At 34.5% G+C, this 18,895-nt stretch overlaps 1 protein-coding gene across 2 annotated transcripts in view; it reads right to left on the bottom strand.

The window, feature by feature from the left end:
• LOC148952781 (fibroblast growth factor receptor-like 1) overlaps positions 1-18,895 on the bottom strand; it is a 187,974-nt gene that overhangs the window by 104,157 nt on the left and 64,922 nt on the right. For both annotated transcript variants that reach the window (XM_089088086.1, XM_089088085.1), the window contains exon 4: positions 10,615-10,771. In XM_089088086.1, coding sequence (XP_088944212.1) covers positions 10,615-10,771 — 157 coding nt within the window. The remainder of the gene's footprint in view (positions 1-10,614; positions 10,772-18,895) is intronic.

Genomic DNA, 18,895 nt, shown 5'->3' on the forward strand with positions numbered 1-18,895 from the left:
TTATGTAGCTGTTATTGTATTTGTTATAACTATAATTAATTAACAAAAATTGTTTTTTATCAATTTGTTTTTAATGAAAAGGTCTCAATGTCTCAATACCGTTACATCTGTAGCATCGTACTACGGTGTATCAGTACCTAATAGTTTATATTAACAAACTGTAAGTAAGGAGTAACTCTTACTAATAGTAACCGTGACTTTAAAAGGAACTTTGATAAAATAAACATAAAAAGAATTGAGTTGTTGTAGACTGTTATCCAATAAAAGAACATAGCCAGAACATCACATGAGTTGCACATCGTCTATTGGAGTGCTATATAGTACCGGGAGCCCAGGCTTTGACAAGGTCCTGGTTCTCGGCACGTGACAGGCTTGTATATCGTTGGTCAGGTATCAAAAGGTCGTATCTACTTAATTGTAAAGTTTCAGAAGAAATGAAAAAAAAACCTCACGACTTTTTTTTACTTCCCCTCCGATAAACGTAATACAGAAACAGATTGATACGTCAAAAAAATACGTATCAATCCGTTTTGTGTTACGGTTATCAGAGGGGAAATATAAAGTTGTGAGATATTTTTGCTCTTCTGAAAATTTCAAACTATGGAGATACGACCTTTTCTCTTATTGCGGAGACGAAGGTTTATTTTGGAAAATTATGCTTTATTTTTTAAGCAAATACACTAAATAGGCTATTTTTCTCAAAGCATTGTTTTCCCGAAATAAGCTTTGATGAGAAGACTGGGACTGAGAGGGTTGTAGCCCTCCTTATACTTGTGGTAAACCTATTCAAGGTCTATCCGAAGACAAATGCTTTTTACAGGAGCTCCTGAAACCCACCTGGCACTAGTTCAGAGGTACCAATTGGATAGGTCACTGCTTAAGGCCCTATCCAAAATACGGCTTTAATAGTGAAGTGTAGTGACAATTGGGTAAATTTGCAACCTCTCAATGAGAGATATGATGTGGCTCCAATATCTGTTTTCTGTAATAACACTAAACGAAGAGATATTAAATTAAAAAAAAAAGTTTTGTCATCCTCAAAGACATTATTTCCGGACCTTTCAACTACGTCGAACAAAGTGGCTATCTCAGAATTTTGATTGGATGTGTTTGGGGAAATGGTGAGAGGGTAAAGAACGAAAGTAAAGTAAAGAACGAAATTAAAGAAAGAAAGTAAAGAAAAGAACGGAAAGAACGAAATTAAAGAATGAAAGTAAAGAACGAAATTAAGGTTTAAAACTAATAAAACTACGTCATATATTGTGGGGACTGCTAACCCCACCATGCTTCACACTAAAGTTTGACTCTTTGCCCCCATACTTTAAGATCGATTACTCAAATCCAAGGCTAAAATGAATAGGATAAAAAGTATCTTTCACATTGTTTCAATCATGGAAGAGTTTGCTGATACTCATTTGCTTTAAACAATCAAAGCTTCAGTTATAATTCTTTTAAAGGCAATAAGTAAATAGCTCACTTACAATTGTCCAATAAACAGATTAGTAGCGGTCATAAATGATCTCAGTAAATGGCAATAAAACTTTAGCGCATAGGACGGTAGGTTGAAGAGGGAACAGCTCCTTTATTTACGGACTATAATTTTTAGTTTTCAGGATTAATTTTGTTTTTTATTTTCTTCAAAAAAACATTTTCTTAAATTTATTTGCAGTTAGGAATGATAGTGTTCAGGGTGGATTTCTATTTCTCACCTTCTAAAACCTATCTAAATCAATCCTATCAAAGGTGTTTAATTAATTACCATAGAAATGATCTAAATATAATTTGACAGTCTAAGATTTAACGTCTTGTGGTCCATTTATAAACCAAAATCAACGCACTAGCGTTTACTTAGTAAAGAGCAAAGTTCTTCCCACAATTTTATTTTTTTCGGCTACTACATGTAGAAGGGGCATTCATAAAAATTTAGGAGGGGGCTAGTTCTAGTGCCCTTCTTAGCCATCGAAATTAACCGGAGTTCTCCCATTTCTATTTGTGGCGATTCCTGTTCGCTTTAGGTTCGGCTTATTATTTGGTTTAATTATGTTTGTTTTAGATTTTATTATTGCTCTTTACTTTTCTTACTCTTTTGGAAAACTTTATAAGAACCTACGTTAAAGTTAAATTTTGATCAGATAAGCCCACATAAAGGTATATTATAGCTGTTGCAATTAATTAATTTTAATTAAAAATGAAAATAATATTTTAGGAGTGAAATAAAACCTAGATACAGTTTTGATATTTTAACAAATATTTATGCAGATCAATCTAAAAGAGCTTAAATTGTTACATTGTGATCTTTCATGTATTCCTCCTTGCCATTCTGTGGCACCACTCCGTGTCAACAAAAAAAGTTGCTGTGTAGACCGGGCCATCATTTATCCCAACCTTGGCTACACTAGCGGTGAGAATACATAAAGTGGGTTGTTAGTGTTCCGAGAAATAGAGGTTTTTTAAGGGGATTTGATGACTCAAAACATTTTGCGAGCCTCAGGTTCGGCTGAACATCTCAAGGAAAAGGGTCCATTAGGAATTTCACCCTGAGGACTAGCCACCACCGAGAGCTATTGAGAGTCTGGGGTTGGACAATGAAACTTGATTGAATAGATGTGAAATTTTATGTCCTCTGTGACCGGAGCGTTTTTAATTCAAAGCAGATAGCACCACAAAAAACTCCCAAAGCCGCCAAACTACTCAAATAGTATTTCCTTTTATCTGATTTTTAGTGTTTTCCTAGCAGGTATGATAGAACCATTCTAGGGACTGCCCTTTCCTGAACTTTAAAGAAAAAAAATGATATTCCTTTTAATCGAAAAACAAGTCACACTTTCTAATAATATAAGTTTCATTAAAACTGAAGATCTCGGGCACAAAATGGAAGAAGTTAATTGGTTTTTCTAAGATTTCTGGGAAAGTAGGTGTCGACGTTTAGTCTTCTGCTATTATAAAAATAAAGCATTTTCACTTGCTGTGGAAGGCTTTAAAACAATTTTTTTTGGCAGTAACGCAGAGTGGAAGTTCACGTTTTTAGCACTCAATAGTGGTAGATCCTGATTGCACTGTTTGCAGCGGCTCTACTTTTCAGTCTTTTTTGGCCATTGATCAAGTCCATCGGCCTGAGCAGATGTTGTTGGTCGGATTCGATTGCGACTTCAAATGGGGCTAGGGCTTTCTTCGACATCTGCAGATTGCCTACCACATCTACATTGGGGTATCACAGGGGCTGAGGCATACAACCCTGCTGCAACTTCATAACTGAAGTCTCTCAAGATCATCGGTTCGTCTGTCCTTGAAGTGAGCGCTTTGACGTCTGACTTGAAAAAAAGTCAACTTTTGCAGACTGTTGTGTCAATAAGGCACCAGAAGATTCTCATATACCATTTTTGTTTCCGAAGATGAGTTCGGCCCATCTCCACTAGAATGTTTGCTAAATCTACGCCACCAATATGACGGTTGTACTCATAAACACTGGCTGGCCTTGAAACTTCAACTCTGGATTTATCCTTAACTTTCTAGCGTCTACACGTTTCCTGTGGCGTTATTCATCTATACGTCGAAGCCAAACAGACCGTGTTGTTATCTAACCGTTTCACTACAACTACACCAGAATGAATTTCATTCCTGTAAGCGGAGGTTCCTCTCTCTTGTTTTTTCAGTTCACCATCTATGAGGAGCGGGCAGCCCTTCTGCCGCACTTTGTTCATCGTACCGATACATGGGATCCTTTAATTTTGAGTACTCATTAGTTTCAATCTCGAAAATCAGTTTTCAAAGTTAGTTTTATAGTTCATTTTCACTGGTAAGGTATTCACAAGACGTAAAACTATGTTGTCTCCAACTCCAAGGTCTGGCTCTATATCATCCTCAGCAAGAGTGCCCTTACCTTTATAAACTTCAAAACCATGAACAAAACCTGACACACCAGCTCTTGTGAACACTTTTATTCCCCACTTAGTCGGCTTTTTTGGTAGATATTGTCTCAAGTTGTTTCGCCCCTTGAAAGAAATCATTTGCTCGTCAATTGAATGGTGTTCTTTGGGGCTGACTTCGCATAACTTGGAAGGGATATGACCCAGGACGAGTCAAATCGTGTAGAGCTTGTCAAATCCTTGTTCTCCAGATTTAATAGCTTTTTTGTTGTCGTTGAAATGAAGAAAACGTTTGATCTTGTCAAACCTTTGTTGGCCCATCTTGTTGGCAATGGCAGGGTATCTGGTAGCTGTTTCTCAATGCATTCGATAATAGGGAACTTTTATCAGCCCCAATAACAGAATAATGTTCACGAAAACTTTTAGCTCTTCGTCAGTGAGGCAGAGGTTGCATCCCTCAGCTTGAAGAGCAAAGACGTTACTTTGTTCAACTATCAACTTAAGAATTACATTGTCAAAGAATTTTTGGAAGTATTTCAGTGGAGTCTCCAAGATGCTTGGAACTTGGCGAGGCCTTCCTTTCCAAGACAGATCACCTTTTTATATCTCTACTTTTCTCCAGCCGAATTATTCTTAGACTTTCTATTTCTCCTTTGATTTTTCAGTACTTGGTACTACCAGTTGCTGGAGCTCACTAGAGGGTAGTTTCCCCCCAGTCATCGTCAATGGGTTCATTGCTGTTCTCCACCTCATCCTTTTCTAAAAAAAAAGTAGCGATTGTCGAGTAGAGACAAAAAGTCCGCATCAGGTTCATTAATAAAATCTTCTGGAGACATGAAGTCTGGATTATCGTCATCATCATCATCCGAAAAGTCCGACAACATATCTTCTGGAATGGAACATCTCTATACTTGGCTGCCTCTTCTGCGTCAATTTGAGGATTTTGAGCTCGTTTTCGTAGTCTGTCGTATGATTCCACCATCTAGAAAGAAAACGAAAATTAGGCATATGACACACCCTGCTTACTCAATGATCCACCGTCCCGGGGGGGGGGGGGGCGTGAGCTATTATGTAGGAGGGACCCCACCTAAATAATAGCCGATGCAAAATTATACTGTTTTCTTTATCCTTTTTTATTTTTCTTATTTTGTTGTTCGTTTCACAATTTTGAGCCATGATCGTCCGATGTTGTATTTTTACAACACAAGGAAATGTATCTTACTACTGATCCCAATTCTGGCACACATCGTGAATTTCATCTACAGTAGTTGAAGATAGTACATACTTTATACACATAAGATATGCAAAGCATCTCCCACCTTTTCGTCTTATTTCCAGTTTCTAGCTTAGAAAATGCCTACCTTTTCATTCGTTTTTCTTGTCCCTTGGCTTGGTTACTCACTGCTTAGGCAACATGTCTCACGGCAGCTCCCAGATCGACAGCCATCTTTCTGTACCATCAAAAGATGCTGCTAAAAGCAATATTTTTTAAGCTCGAAAAGTACAGTGTTATTTTTTTTACAACAATTGCCTCTATAGGCTTAATTCGGGTCTCTTATCCAAGCTTAACAAGTTATGACAAGATCCCTCCATCAATTCTAAATAATTTTGTCAAGAACTAAAAAAAAAAAAAAAAATATAAAACACGTGATAGGATTATCGTTTAAGGTATAAAATCCCCTTAACAGATATTGTTGTAAAATTGACTTTATGCATGTATTGACATTACGTGCATTGACGTAATGTTTGACATTATGCATGTGTTGGCATTATATATGTATTGACATAACGCGTGACTTTATTCAAAATCCTATGCATAACTGCAAGCTTGAAATCCCCAAAACATACACAGAAAAAGAACATCTTTTGTCTGACATCCCCACAAACAGCAACTAGACAAAACATAATACATTTTTCCCGAATTTCTTCTACTCTTCTGAATGAACTATTAAAATGCGGAGAGAACAAGCGAAAAATCAGTAATAACACCGGGAAAACTCACTACTTTCATTCAAGTTTCCATTCTTTACTTTTATTCAAACGATATTCATTTATTCATCAAGGGTATCTCTAAATGGAATAATGTACCACAAATCTCACGAAACAAGGAAATAAATCTTTATTTGCATTCGTAAAAAAAATCATACAATGATATAATACGCGCTAAAATCTTGTCTAGTTTAAAATTTTACGTTGGATCATAATTTTACTCTTTCTAATTAGCTGGCGCATACATTGAAAATAAAAATTTCTGAAACATGGCCAGTTTTCATCTCGGCATTTAATATGTTGACACATGTTTTGCATATTTTTGTACAAACGCATTTTAATAGATAATTCAGTACTTTATTAAGGATATTGTAATTGAACTGAATATTCGCTCACGTGTGCCAAAAAGTAGCTTAATTTCGTACAGATTTTTTCAAACAGTTCGTGGTAACAAACTATTACTATTAAGTGACCCGGCTTAATAGTAACCGAAACTCTAAAAAACGGAACTTTGAAACCAACAGATATATCAAAAGAATCAGATTTTTATGCTGATTTGAAATGTGTAAGTTTCATTAAGTCTAACTATACCCATTAAAGGTTACGAGCCTGAGAAAATTTGTCCTATTTTCGAAAAAAGTGGAAAACACTCCTTAAAATAAATAGAATCTTAAAGAAAATCACACCGTTAGATTCAGCGAATCAGAGAATCTTAATGTAGGGGTTTCAAGCTTTTATCTGCAAAAATGTGGAATTTTGTATTTTTTGCCTGAAAAAAGATCACGGATGAGTGTTTATTTTTTTGTTTTTTTTCAGGGCTGATCGTATCTACCCAATGGTCCTAGAATATCGTGAGAGGGCTCATTCGAACGGAAATTAAAAGTTCTAGTGCCATTTTTAAGTGATTAAAACGATTGTAGGGCAACTAGGCCCCCTCCCCCTCTCCTTTTCCCCCCAAAATTGTCCGATTAAAATATTGAGATAGCCATTTTGTTCATCAAAGTAGAAATGCCTAATAGCTTCGCCATTGGACATAACATGACTCCCCCCAACAGCCCATGGGGAAAGGATGTAAATGATAAAAATTGTTCATTGTTTACGCATAGTATTTTTTATTAGGAAGCATTCACACATTTTAGGGTAGGAAGACAAATTTTCTGCTGGGGGTTTTTCACGGGAGAATTTTTTATGAGCAGGGAAGTTTCCAGATGGTGATCTTATCAGAGGAAATTATACACTGGGGGAATTTGCCAGAATTCCAATAAAAAATTTTTGTCTTTCTCGCTTTCTCTTTTCCGTCTCAATTTTACGCGTTGAGTTGTTAAGGGTAATTGTCCTGGGTAAATCTTCACTTGGATCAAATTCTCTAGAGGATATATCCACGGCAAGGGTATTTCTACGGGGAGGTGGGGCTGGATTTCCTAGGATTATTTGAAAAACGATCAGAAATTAAATAAATAAACAAGTCTTTTAAACTGAAAGTAAGCAGCAACATTAAAACTTAAAACGAACAGAAACTATTACGTATATGAGGAGGACTGCCCCCTCCTCAACACCTCGCTCTTTACGCTAAAGTTTGAATTTTGTCCCAATTCCTTAAGAACGACTCCTGAAACACAAGGGTCGTTTAAATGGAACAAGCATTGGAAGAAGCTTTTTTCAAAAGTACTAATAAACTACCGCAAGCGTAAAACTACCATAAATAACTATCAATAAATGAATAAAACTGAATAAGAACAGAAATTACAATAAACACCCGAGTCAAAGTCGAAACAAGCAAAAATTAACATGAGTAGGGCTAATAACCCCATGCCTTCTCAAGACCAGAACATAATTTGCGCTTTACTGAAAACAAAATACATTTTAAATGTTTTCACTTTTCTTACTTTCATAAATGAAAAATTATCAAGACTTTGAGGAATAAATATCAGTGTAAGTCAATTAAACTGACAATCCACGGTCATTTGTTTTTTTGTTGTGTTTTTTTTTTTTCAGTAAAGCGCATATTGTGTTCTGACCTCGAGAAGGCTTAGGGGCTATCAGCCCTACTCATGTTAATCTTTGCTTGTTTTGAGTTTGACTCGGCTATTTATTGTAATTTCTGTTCGTCTTGGGTTTCATTTTTTCATTGATAGTGATTTGTGGTAGTTTTATGCTTGGAAGATTATTTGACTCTATTTCTGCTCTTTCTTGGCTTAATGGAGCTCCTTACTTTAAAAAAAAAAACTTGTTGTGCGGAATTTTTCTTTAATTAGTCTTCTCATAAGAGCAGGGTATTGAGAAGGGGACAACTCCCCTCATATACGTAACAATTTCTGTTCGTTTTAAGTTTTAACGTTGCTCCTTACTTCAGTTGAAAAAACTTATTATTTTTTTTTATAGATAGTATTGTGTATCCTCCAAAGAACGGCATGGGTACAAAACTTTTCAGGGGCACAAAACCCCTTACATGGGTACAAAACTTTTCTTTTTCAGGCACCAGAGAGGGGGCAGCTTATCTATGACATTTGATTAAATTATAGTATACTAACGGTCTGTTTTAATGATTAGGCTCCTCATGGGATATTTTTATCACTCCCCCCGGTTTTTACTTGTGTTTGCTGCTATTGTTGAAATTCTCCGATAATATTTTAAAGTATAGTCTTTAATTTCTTTTTTCTAAAGTTTAGATTATGTGTGGATTGCAGCTTAACTGTTTCAACTCGGGCTATTTGTAAGTATTAATTTTAAAAACTTTTTCCACAAAATAAGCTTTTCAAAGAAAAGTAAAGAACTCCATTGAACAAAAAATGAGCAAAAATAAAATCAAATAATCTACCAAGCGTGAAACTACCATACATCAGCATCGATACATCAACGAAACCCTCAACGAACAGAAATTACAATAAGTAATCGAGTCAAAATCAAAACGATTACAAATTAACATAAGTTGGACGCAAAACCCCTATGCCTTCCCAAGGCCAGAACAAAATTTGCACTTTACTGAAAAAAATATAAGTGTTTTTTACTTTTATAACTTTAATAAATCAAATAATATTAAAATTTTGATTATTAGATATCAGTAAATGTATATTAAACTGACAATGCACATTCATTTGTATTTTTAAATACAAATGAATTTATATATATTTAGAATCAGCATTATAAGGCCATTCTTTTGATATATTTATGGACATCAAAATTCCGTTTTTTAAAGTTTCGATTACAATTGAGCCATATCGCTTGTTTTGTTTATCGCTTTTTTAATAAAAATATATTATTACGTATATGAGAGGGTTCGCCCCCTAGTCAATACCTCGCTCTTTACGCTAAAGTTCAAATTTTGTTCGAATCACAAACCCCTGAGTCACAAAGGCCGTAAACAGATAGCTCTTTTGAATGTACTATAAAAAAAAACTTTAGCGTAAAGAGCGAGGTATTTACTAGGGAGCAAACCGCCTAACATACGTAATAATTTCTGTTCGTTTTAAATCTTAATGTTGCTACTTACCTTCAGTTGAAAAAACTTGTTTTTTCTTACTTAATTTCTGATCGTTTTTTAAATAATGCTGGGAAATCCGGCACCCCCTTCACAGAAATGTCCTTTCCCCCATGAAAGCATACTCCATGGAAAAATCCTCCACGTAACCCCCCTCCACACCAGAAAAAATCTCTCCTGAAAACGTGTGTATACTTCCCAATAACCAATACTAATTGTAAACAATGGGCAAAGTTCATAACTTACAGCCCTTCCCCCGGGAACTGTGGGGGATTAAGTCATCCTCAAAGACATATTTATTAAATTTTTGGCTATGCTGAACAAATGTCTATCTTAAAATTTTGATCGGGTGACTTCGGGAAAAAAAAATGAACGTGGCAGGGGGCCTAGTTGCCCTCCAATTTTTTTGTCACTTAAAAAGGGCATGAACTTTTAATTTACGTTAGAATGAGCCCTCTCACGATATTGTAGGACCACTGGATCGATACGATCACCCCTGGAAAAAAAACAACAAATAAACGAATCCGTGATCTTTCTTCTGGCAAAAAATACAAAATTCCACATTTTTGCAGAAAGAAGCATGAAACTTCTACAATAGGGTTTTATCATAGATTGAATCTGATGGTTTGATTTTCATTAAGATTCTTTAACTTTTAGGGTGTGTTTCCCTTTTTTTCAAAAATAACGGAATTTTTTTCAGGCTCCTAACTTTTGATGGGTAAGACTAAACTTTATAAAACTTATATATTTGAAATCAGCATAAAAATTTAATTATGTTGATATATCTATTGGTATCAAAATTCCGTCTTTTAAAGTTTCAGTTACTATTGAGCCGGGTCGCTCCTTACTTACAGTTCGTTACCACGAACTGTTTGACAATCAAATTAAACTAGAATGTACTTTTCAAATTACCCAGAACACTCATCTTCACTAGAAACTTATTATAATCATTCCAAGTAGAACAATCCCAATTTTTCAGGAAAAAAAACTATAAGGCCGTTTTCGAGAAAAAAAAATTACAGATAAGAAAATAAATGTACCCTACATAAATACAGTTACCGTTCGTATAATAAGATAGGATACATAGTTTTTTCTTTTGTTTTCTTTTTTCTGGTTTCTTTTGTTTCTTTTTTTCTAATATTAGAGCTATTGAGTTCATTCATTTTTCTTGCTGTTTTTTTTTCCTTTTTTTCTAATAATAGCACTATTGAGTTCATTCAGTGAATTTATTCATTGGCATGCACCCTTCGGAACAATAAGGTTATGCATGTTTAAACTTACCTAGGACTATAACATTGAAGTTTACAGTCTCACTACCAAATCCGTTAACTCCAATGCATTCAAACAGTCCCGAATCCTCTTGAGAAGCTTCTTTGATCCTTAGAATTTGATTAGAGGTACGATAACGGTCCCATCCAATCGTAATTGACTCCCCATCCTAGAAAATAATTACGATGATACGGATAGTTAATCTCTGTCCCTACTATGAGGCATAAAGTTATCAAATGCCAATTATCAGACTTCCCAAAGGACATTAACATCCTACTACTAAAACTGTCTCAGGGAAAAATACGTTTTTTTTTTCTTTTATAGCTCTATTTCTATTAGTTGTAGATGTGTGCAGATCGTGGTTCTCGAAATTCAAGATGACAGTACCAATGAGCAGGAACACACACAGAGGAGAAGGAGGGGGAGGGGTTCAGGCCAGTTATGTTTGATATACATTTCTTATAAATCAGTCTTCCTAAAAATCAAACACCATTTGTAAGATATACGTTTATTTTGTTTTAATTTAGGATAGGCATACTCCGATGTGGAAGTAAGGATACTGAACTATGTTAAATACTAAAGGGGAGTCCATATTTGGAGGGTATCCCACCCAAATTTTTAATTCTACTGATTTCTTTCGCTACTGTTCTAAAAATCCGGAACACATGCGAGAAGTGAAGTTTGGTTAATGCTAATGAAATAAACAAAATAAGATGAAAAAATAATAGTTTATGAACAAATTTGGGCTATATATTTGCACATTAGGGGTGTGGGTGGGGGTAAAGCATAACATATATTAAATACGGAACACGCTGAATAACGCGCGAAGTGAGGTTTCTAAAGATATAAAACAAAATAGGACAAAAATATAATAGTTCAAAGAGAATAATTTCAAAAACTGCGCCTAGAAGGCAGAAATTTCCTTCAGAATCGTCCTTGGCAAATCCCAAGTGGTAATTTTAGCATCCATGTTCATTCAATCACTTATCCATTGCAGACTATCAGGTTTTAATTTGATGTTAGCATTTTCACTTCTCGCATTTGTCCTGGATTTTAGCGCAATACCTTACTTTCTAAATATTTCAATTAATCTAAAGTTTTTTTTTATCCCCCCTACCTATGAGGTATATGATTTATCTCCCTACATTAAATTATTAAACCCTGAATAAATGTGTTTGACTTCTGGCGCTACTCCATGACTCTGGTGTTAAACTTTTAATATCTTTTACTTTATTTGCTATACATATTCAGTGAAAACGAGAAAATAGTTATTAACAAGAAAGTTGGAAACATGGATAAACTATTCAGGCGCGTAAGGACGAGTCTTTTCGGGGAGAACGTCAACAATAAAAACACAAATTTTATTCGATAATCTGAACAATAAAGATAACCAAAAATTTTGGAAAATTTAAAAGTTCCGGAGCCTGGGCTCCAGGACTCACTGTCTATGTCCCTGATAGTATTAACGTTTAATTGTCTTTAATCTTTGGCTTTCTGTAGTTACATCATTCTATATTTGAATATATTACAAAACTGTTTAAAAAAAATTTAACCTTAAACTAACCCTTTTTATAAATTGTTGACAAATACAATGAAAGAACTCCTTGTTCTTTCTTCCTTATTTTCTTCACAGCAAAAATTTGATTTGACACAGAGCTGTAAGCTTTGTTGTTTCTTTATATCCTACCTATTTTCAACATAACATCTTAATTTAAAACAAGAAATTCTTGCTCTTTTTTTGCATGCCACCTAAAGTCTTTCAGTTTCCCTGAAAACTAATTGGTTTACTCAACAAAAAACGGTAAATTGTCAACAACAAGGGTTATCAATCAAACAAACTGTCACCTCGTTTTAACCTCCTAAGCTAAGAAAAAACAATAAACTCATCAGAAACCAAACAGTAGCAAAAAAAAACAGCCCGAGACTTATAAAAAATTAAAAAGTTGATTGCTTTCACAGAAGGATTAGCCCGAGAAGAAGGAGAGAAACTAATAATAACGTGCCAAACAAAGATAACTTAAAACCCAATACTTTTTCTTATTAATATCATTTCATTTTTTAATTAAATTTTTTGTCATGACAAGATTTTATATTGCTAAAATTATAATCATAAAAAAGACAAATGTCGGGATATGGTTCCTCAACTAATCTAGCCAAGACCAAATTTTTGAATTTTTATGGAGCGGGAAGCCATTTATACTGGAATCGTCATTTTTATAATTTCCAACTAAAAAACAACGGAGTGGGCATATTATGCGATTTCTCACATTACGGGGAGATGTCAACCCCCCTGGTTATGAAACGCCTGAAAGATGTAATTGTCAACAACCAGAGTTTTCAACCACACAAAATATCACCTTGTTTCAACCTCCAAAGCTTAGAATATCAGTCGAATCACTAGAAACTAAGAAAGAAGTAAACAAAGAGACTTAAAGACTAGAGGCTAAGAGACTTAGAGCCTTGAAAGAAAAATAAACAGAAGGTTGATTGATTTAACAAAAGGAATAACCAGAGAAGAAGGAAAATACAAACAAACTAAAATGTGAAACCTTCAAAACAATTAGTACTTATAACATAATAGATCATTTTACTTTTTACTAGTGTCATTTTATTCTCTGGAGGTAACATTTATCATGAAATGGCTTTATATTGCCAAATTCGAATCATAAAAAAATACAGAATGTTGTGACAATGCAACAAACTTTTCAAACTAGTACGAAACTTCCGAATTTTGAGAGGATGAGGGAATTAAGCAGAAGCACATCCGGGATTTTTGTTCGGGGGGGGTGGGGGGTTGGAGGGGGGTTACTAAATTTTTTTAGGGGGGTTACACAAAAAACCTCAAAAAACGTATACAAAATTTGTTTATGTCCATTTTTGTTACGTTTTACGAGTCAAAACAAACATTTCGGGGGGGGGGGTCCAAACCGGGTAAACCCCCCCCCCTCTCCCCTTGGATAAGGCCTTGGAATTAAGCTTTTTTCGATGAAGCTTCCAATGAAAACCGACATTCTTAACCCGAAAAAAAGTTTTTCAAAGAAAAATGAAGACCATTTTATACTTAAGATCAGCAGATACAAATATCTCCTAAAATTCAAACTCAAAACGACTAGAAATTACTATTAAAGATTAAATGAAACCCAAAACGAAAAGAAATTAAATAAACAATCATAGCAAAAAATACCAAAAGTAATTACATAAATGAATAAATAAATCTTAAAGCGAGTAATGCTTAAATTGAATAGGCAAATCAAGCTCAAAACGAAAAAAAATATTTTGCTATTAAAGTATAAACGAAACCCAAAACGAACAGAAATTAAATAAACAATCAAAGCAAAACATGCAATAGATAGTAACGTAAATGAATAAATAAATCTTAAAACAAGTGAATCTTAAATTGAATATGCAAATCAAGCTTGTAACGAACAAAAATCACTACAAACAAGATTTTGGGTATCGCCTCCTTCTCTCACTGTAAAAGTCTAAGACCTACTGTGTCATTGGTGCTTTGCTAATAACGAATTGTTTTACAAATATTTTCTTTTTTACTTAATATTGAAAATGAACATTACAGTAAAGTTTTAGTAAAATTTTGAAGTGATGAGCTTTCAGCAATTAATATCATTACGCATCAAATATATGGTTTAATTTTATTAGATCTTTCCAAGACTGCTAAAGACAAATATAGCTTCAATACAAATAATATTTTGGATACTGCCCCCTTCCTTAACTGTAAAAACCTAAAGCCTACTGCGTCATTGGCGCTTCACTGAAAACGAATTATATTACAAATGTGTTCTTTTCCAGTTATTACAGCATTGAAAATAAGAACAAAAATACGGTGAAATAAAATCTTGAACTGATAAATCTTTCAACAATTAATATCATTATATACAAAATATTCAATTTGATTTTGTTTATACTATCCAAGACTGTCCAAGACACATATGGTTTTCAGTGAATGGCCAATGACGCAGTAGGTTTTTGACTTTCATAGTGAGAGAAGGAGGCGATACCCAAACTCTTGTTTGTAGTGATTTTTGTTCGTTTCATGCTTTATTTGCATATTCAATTGAACTTTCACCAGTTTTAAGATTTATTTATTCATTTACATTAGTATCAATTGTATGTTTGATTGCATTGATTGTTTATTTGATTTCTGTTCGTTTTGGGTTTCATTTATGCTTCAATAGCAAAATATTTTTTTTTACTTGATTTGCATATTCAATATAAGCATTACTCACTTTAAGATTTATTTATTCATTTATATTATTACTTGTTAATGTTTTTTCGCTATGATTGTTTATTTAGTTTCTGTTCGTTTTGGGTTTCATTTATTCCTTAATAGTAATTTCTGGTCATTTTGAGTTTGAGTTTTAACAGGTATCTCTGCTGATCTTAAGTCTAAAATGGCCTTAACTTTTCTTGAAAAAACTTCTTTTTTGGAAAGTTTTTTTTAATTAATTTTTGTTTGTTTTTGATTGCAAAAAGTTTTAAGTTTGTGAAAATTCCTTATCTCAAAATCAAACGGTTTTTCTTTTTTTTTAATCAAATTTTCATCAAAGTATCAAGACTAGTATCAAAGTAATAATATCAAAGTAAAAAAATGGTTTTGTGTCAACCTCGGAGTTTTAATTATCTGTTGTTTGAACTATTTTTGATAAAATGGCTATCTCAAATTTTTATCGGATGGGTTTGGGGAAAAAAGGGCGTGGTGGAGGGGAGGGGGCTAAATGCCCTTCGATCACTTTTGACTCTTTAAAAGTGAACTAGACCTTTCCATTTTCAATCAAATAAACCCTCTCTGAAGTTTATACGAGGATCCTTTTCATAAGAACCATTTATGGCCCCAGGAAATAACAGGAAATAACTAACAACGCCTGTCCCCGGGCCCTCGGGGGTTGTGTCGACACCGGAGTTCTTTTTATCTGACCTTTGAACTATTTAAAAAATGGCTATCTCAAAATTTGTATCGGATTGGTTTGGGAAAAAAGGGCGTGGGGGAGAATTAGTTGCCCTCTGATCTCTTTTGATTCTTACAAATTGAAGAGAATTTTCAATTTCCATTCAAATGAGCCCTCTCTGAAGTTTATACGAGCATCCTTTCCATAAGAACCATATATGCCTCTGGGGCATAACTTGCAGCGCCTGCCCCCAGGCTCTAGGGGGTAGTTTATATACCGAAGTTTTTTTTTATCTGAATTTTCTATTGAATGCATTTTGAGGGAAAGGGGCGTGAGGGGATAGTTGCCCTCTCATCTCTTTTGACTCTTAAAAACTGAACTAGAACTTCCAATTCCCAATCAAATGAGCTCTATCTAAAGTTTATACGAGCACCCCTTTCATAGAGACCATATATTCCCCCAGGGCATAACTTACAACGCCTGCCCCTGGGCCCTGGGGAATTGTGTCGACCCCTGAGTTTTTGCTATCTGACTTTTTAACTATTTTTAACAAAATGGCTTTCTAAAAATTTTTATCGTATGTATTTGGGGAAAAAAGAGCTTATGGGGGCTATTTGCCCTTCAATCACTTTTGACTCTTAAAAAGAGCACTAGAACTCTCCATGTAAATTGAATGACCCCCCCCCCCCCGTAGTTTATGTGACCACCCCTTCCATATGAAGTGCCTCTGGAAAAAAATAATAAAACATTTGAGCCATATGGCCTCTGATTAAAGATATTTCAACTATTTTTAATATATTTAAACTATTAAACAACAAAGACTGTGTATTTTTTTTTTTGTAATTTCTCGCGTTCCAGGAAGGGTAAAAAAAAGTATAAGCACGGTTATCAACCACATGAAATTAAACCCTATTTTAACCTCAACTCTAATGTTGCAGAACTATTCAAACCAGGGTCTTGATGGGAGGGGGACCATTTTAAGAGGAATTATACTATAGAAGGCTTCATTTTTAGGTATTTGAACTGTTAAATAGCAAAAATTTGTATACTTTATATGCTTTTTCACGTTTCGGGGGATATCAAGCCTAGACTGCCCATCTTTTTAAAAATCTAACAACTTTTAGCTATCCACGTCTAGGGCTATCAATCACGGAAACAGTTATCTTATTCTAGCCTCTTAGCTTAAAAAGTCAAATGAATTCATTAGAAATTAAAGAATAGCAAAAAAAGATCAGAGACTTATATAAGGAAGCGTAATAGCGCTGCCTAAGTAAACATCCATGATTTCAATGCATAATTTATTACTATTTTCTTCACTAGGCCACTTTGCATGGAAGGAGCTGTCGTAGAAACTTCGGAGGTGTCTCATTTGATTTGAAATCGAAAGTTCTAGTGCCCTTTTTAAGATTCACAGTGATTCGATGGTAAAAAAAAACCATTTCCTTTATTTCCTTTTGCTTTCCTATCCCGAAAGACATCAGATCAAAATTCTGAGATACAACTATACGTCTGATGATACGACCCCCACAGCACTTAAGGCAAGGGCTGTAAGTTATGCAAGCTGCTCATCGCGGTTCTAGTTGCTTACCCTCCCTGACGATTACCCCCCGCAAAATATCCCACATGTGGACAATCCCCCCGCGGAAAACACCCCCCCCCCTTTGAAAATAAGGCTTTCCAAATTTAAGAATTTTATTTGAGTTTTTTTTTTTTTATTTACGCAGGGGGAAGGAATTTTGGTACTTGTGTATTATGTGCCACTCACTCAAGCTTACGCTGTGTAAAACTCGAGAACTAACCGGTTTCTTCGTTAGTTTTTTTTTCAGCTTAACACGAATAAAGACAAAGGCAAGTGACAGAATAAAGGGGAAATATATATTTTGGGCTATATATTTACCCCCCCCCCTAAAGAGGGGGGGGGTTTAGTATTTGGACCGTTTGAAGTCAGAAAACAATTCTTTCTTATATGACCACTAAAAAATTAAAAAAGAATAGCGAGATATCTGGAAATTTTCTTAACGAAAAAAAAAAAAAATTCCAAATATAAAGTAAATATAATGTCATTCAATGACTGTTTTCCAAAACTACTACTACTACTTCTGCTGATACCATTCAGTCAAATCAAAAAAGTTTAAGTGCATCCAGGTTGTCAAAAAAGCAAAGCTGTAATATCTCAGGAAGAGGCAAGGCATAAAGTTGAAACTTTCAGGGAAAGCCTACGGTTATAATAAAACTAAATCAACCGGCACTTTGTGCATGAAAGATGGCAAAAAGGCGTATCAATAATATCTCAGGATCGGCTGAGGGTTTTAAACTGAAATTCTCAGGGCTACTATGACTACTGCTGCCACTACTACTACTATATACTACTCTTAGTACTACTATTATTATTATTATTGAATTAGGTGAAAAGAGTCCAAATGCATAGGCCTACAGGTTGTCAAAATGCAATACCCAATATATCAGGAACAGAATAGGGTATTAAATTCAAGGTTTCAGGGAAAGCTGCAACGGAAGTAAAACTTAAACAAAAGGCACGATGAGCATTAAAGTTGTAAAAAGAAGGTGTCAGCAAAATCTAAGGAACAACTGAGGGTACCGGGTTCAAACTTTCAGGGCACCTGCTACTACTTCTACTCCTAGTACTACTACTGCTAGTGCTACAACTACTATTAATACTACTATGGGACTAAATAAAAAAAAGTTAGGTGTATCCAGGTTATCAAACCGGCATTGATGCAATGTCACAGGAACAGAGTAGAAAATGAAGTTGAAACTCTCAGGGAAAGTCAAATAGGGATGTAATACTAAATCAACAGGAACTATTTGTATGCAGGCTGCCAAAAGGGCGAATCAGCAAAATCTTGGGATATCACTAAGTATTAAACTGTCAATCTACATTCATTTGTGCCTTTCAGTCATTTTACTTTTCGAAATTTTTTTATAAATACATTCTATGACCACACTGGCTATGCATGACGTATCAAAACAAAGAAAAGAAAGGATATAATAAATTAAAAAATAAAATACGTGAGAAAAGAATGAGGATCTCGTCAGCCAATAGCAAAACACAAAGACGACGGATAAGCAAATATGTCAGACAAGCAAATATAGAAAAGAGGGGAATATACAGTTGAAAGAGTCAAATGGATTAAAACGGACATAGAAAATCAAAAGCAGGAACATTAAAAGAAGACATCCTGAAAATCCTGAAAAATTACATTAAAAATTTTTTTTAAACAAAATGGATTCCTATTTTGCCCCCTTCCTCTACTTGCCTGGTATATCCAATGACCAATTTAATTCTTCTTCCAAAATAATTAGATATCACTTAAGATCAGATAAAAATAAATTTGGATTATCGATATAGCTATCACGAGCAAAATAAT

The sequence above is a fragment of the Artemia sp. Qi Xiang Cuo genome, chromosome 4, assembly GCF_049724085.1.
Source record: "Artemia sp. Qi Xiang Cuo chromosome 4, ASM4972408v1, whole genome shotgun sequence".
Taxonomy (NCBI): Eukaryota; Metazoa; Arthropoda; class Branchiopoda; order Anostraca; family Artemiidae; genus Artemia; species Artemia sp. Qi Xiang Cuo.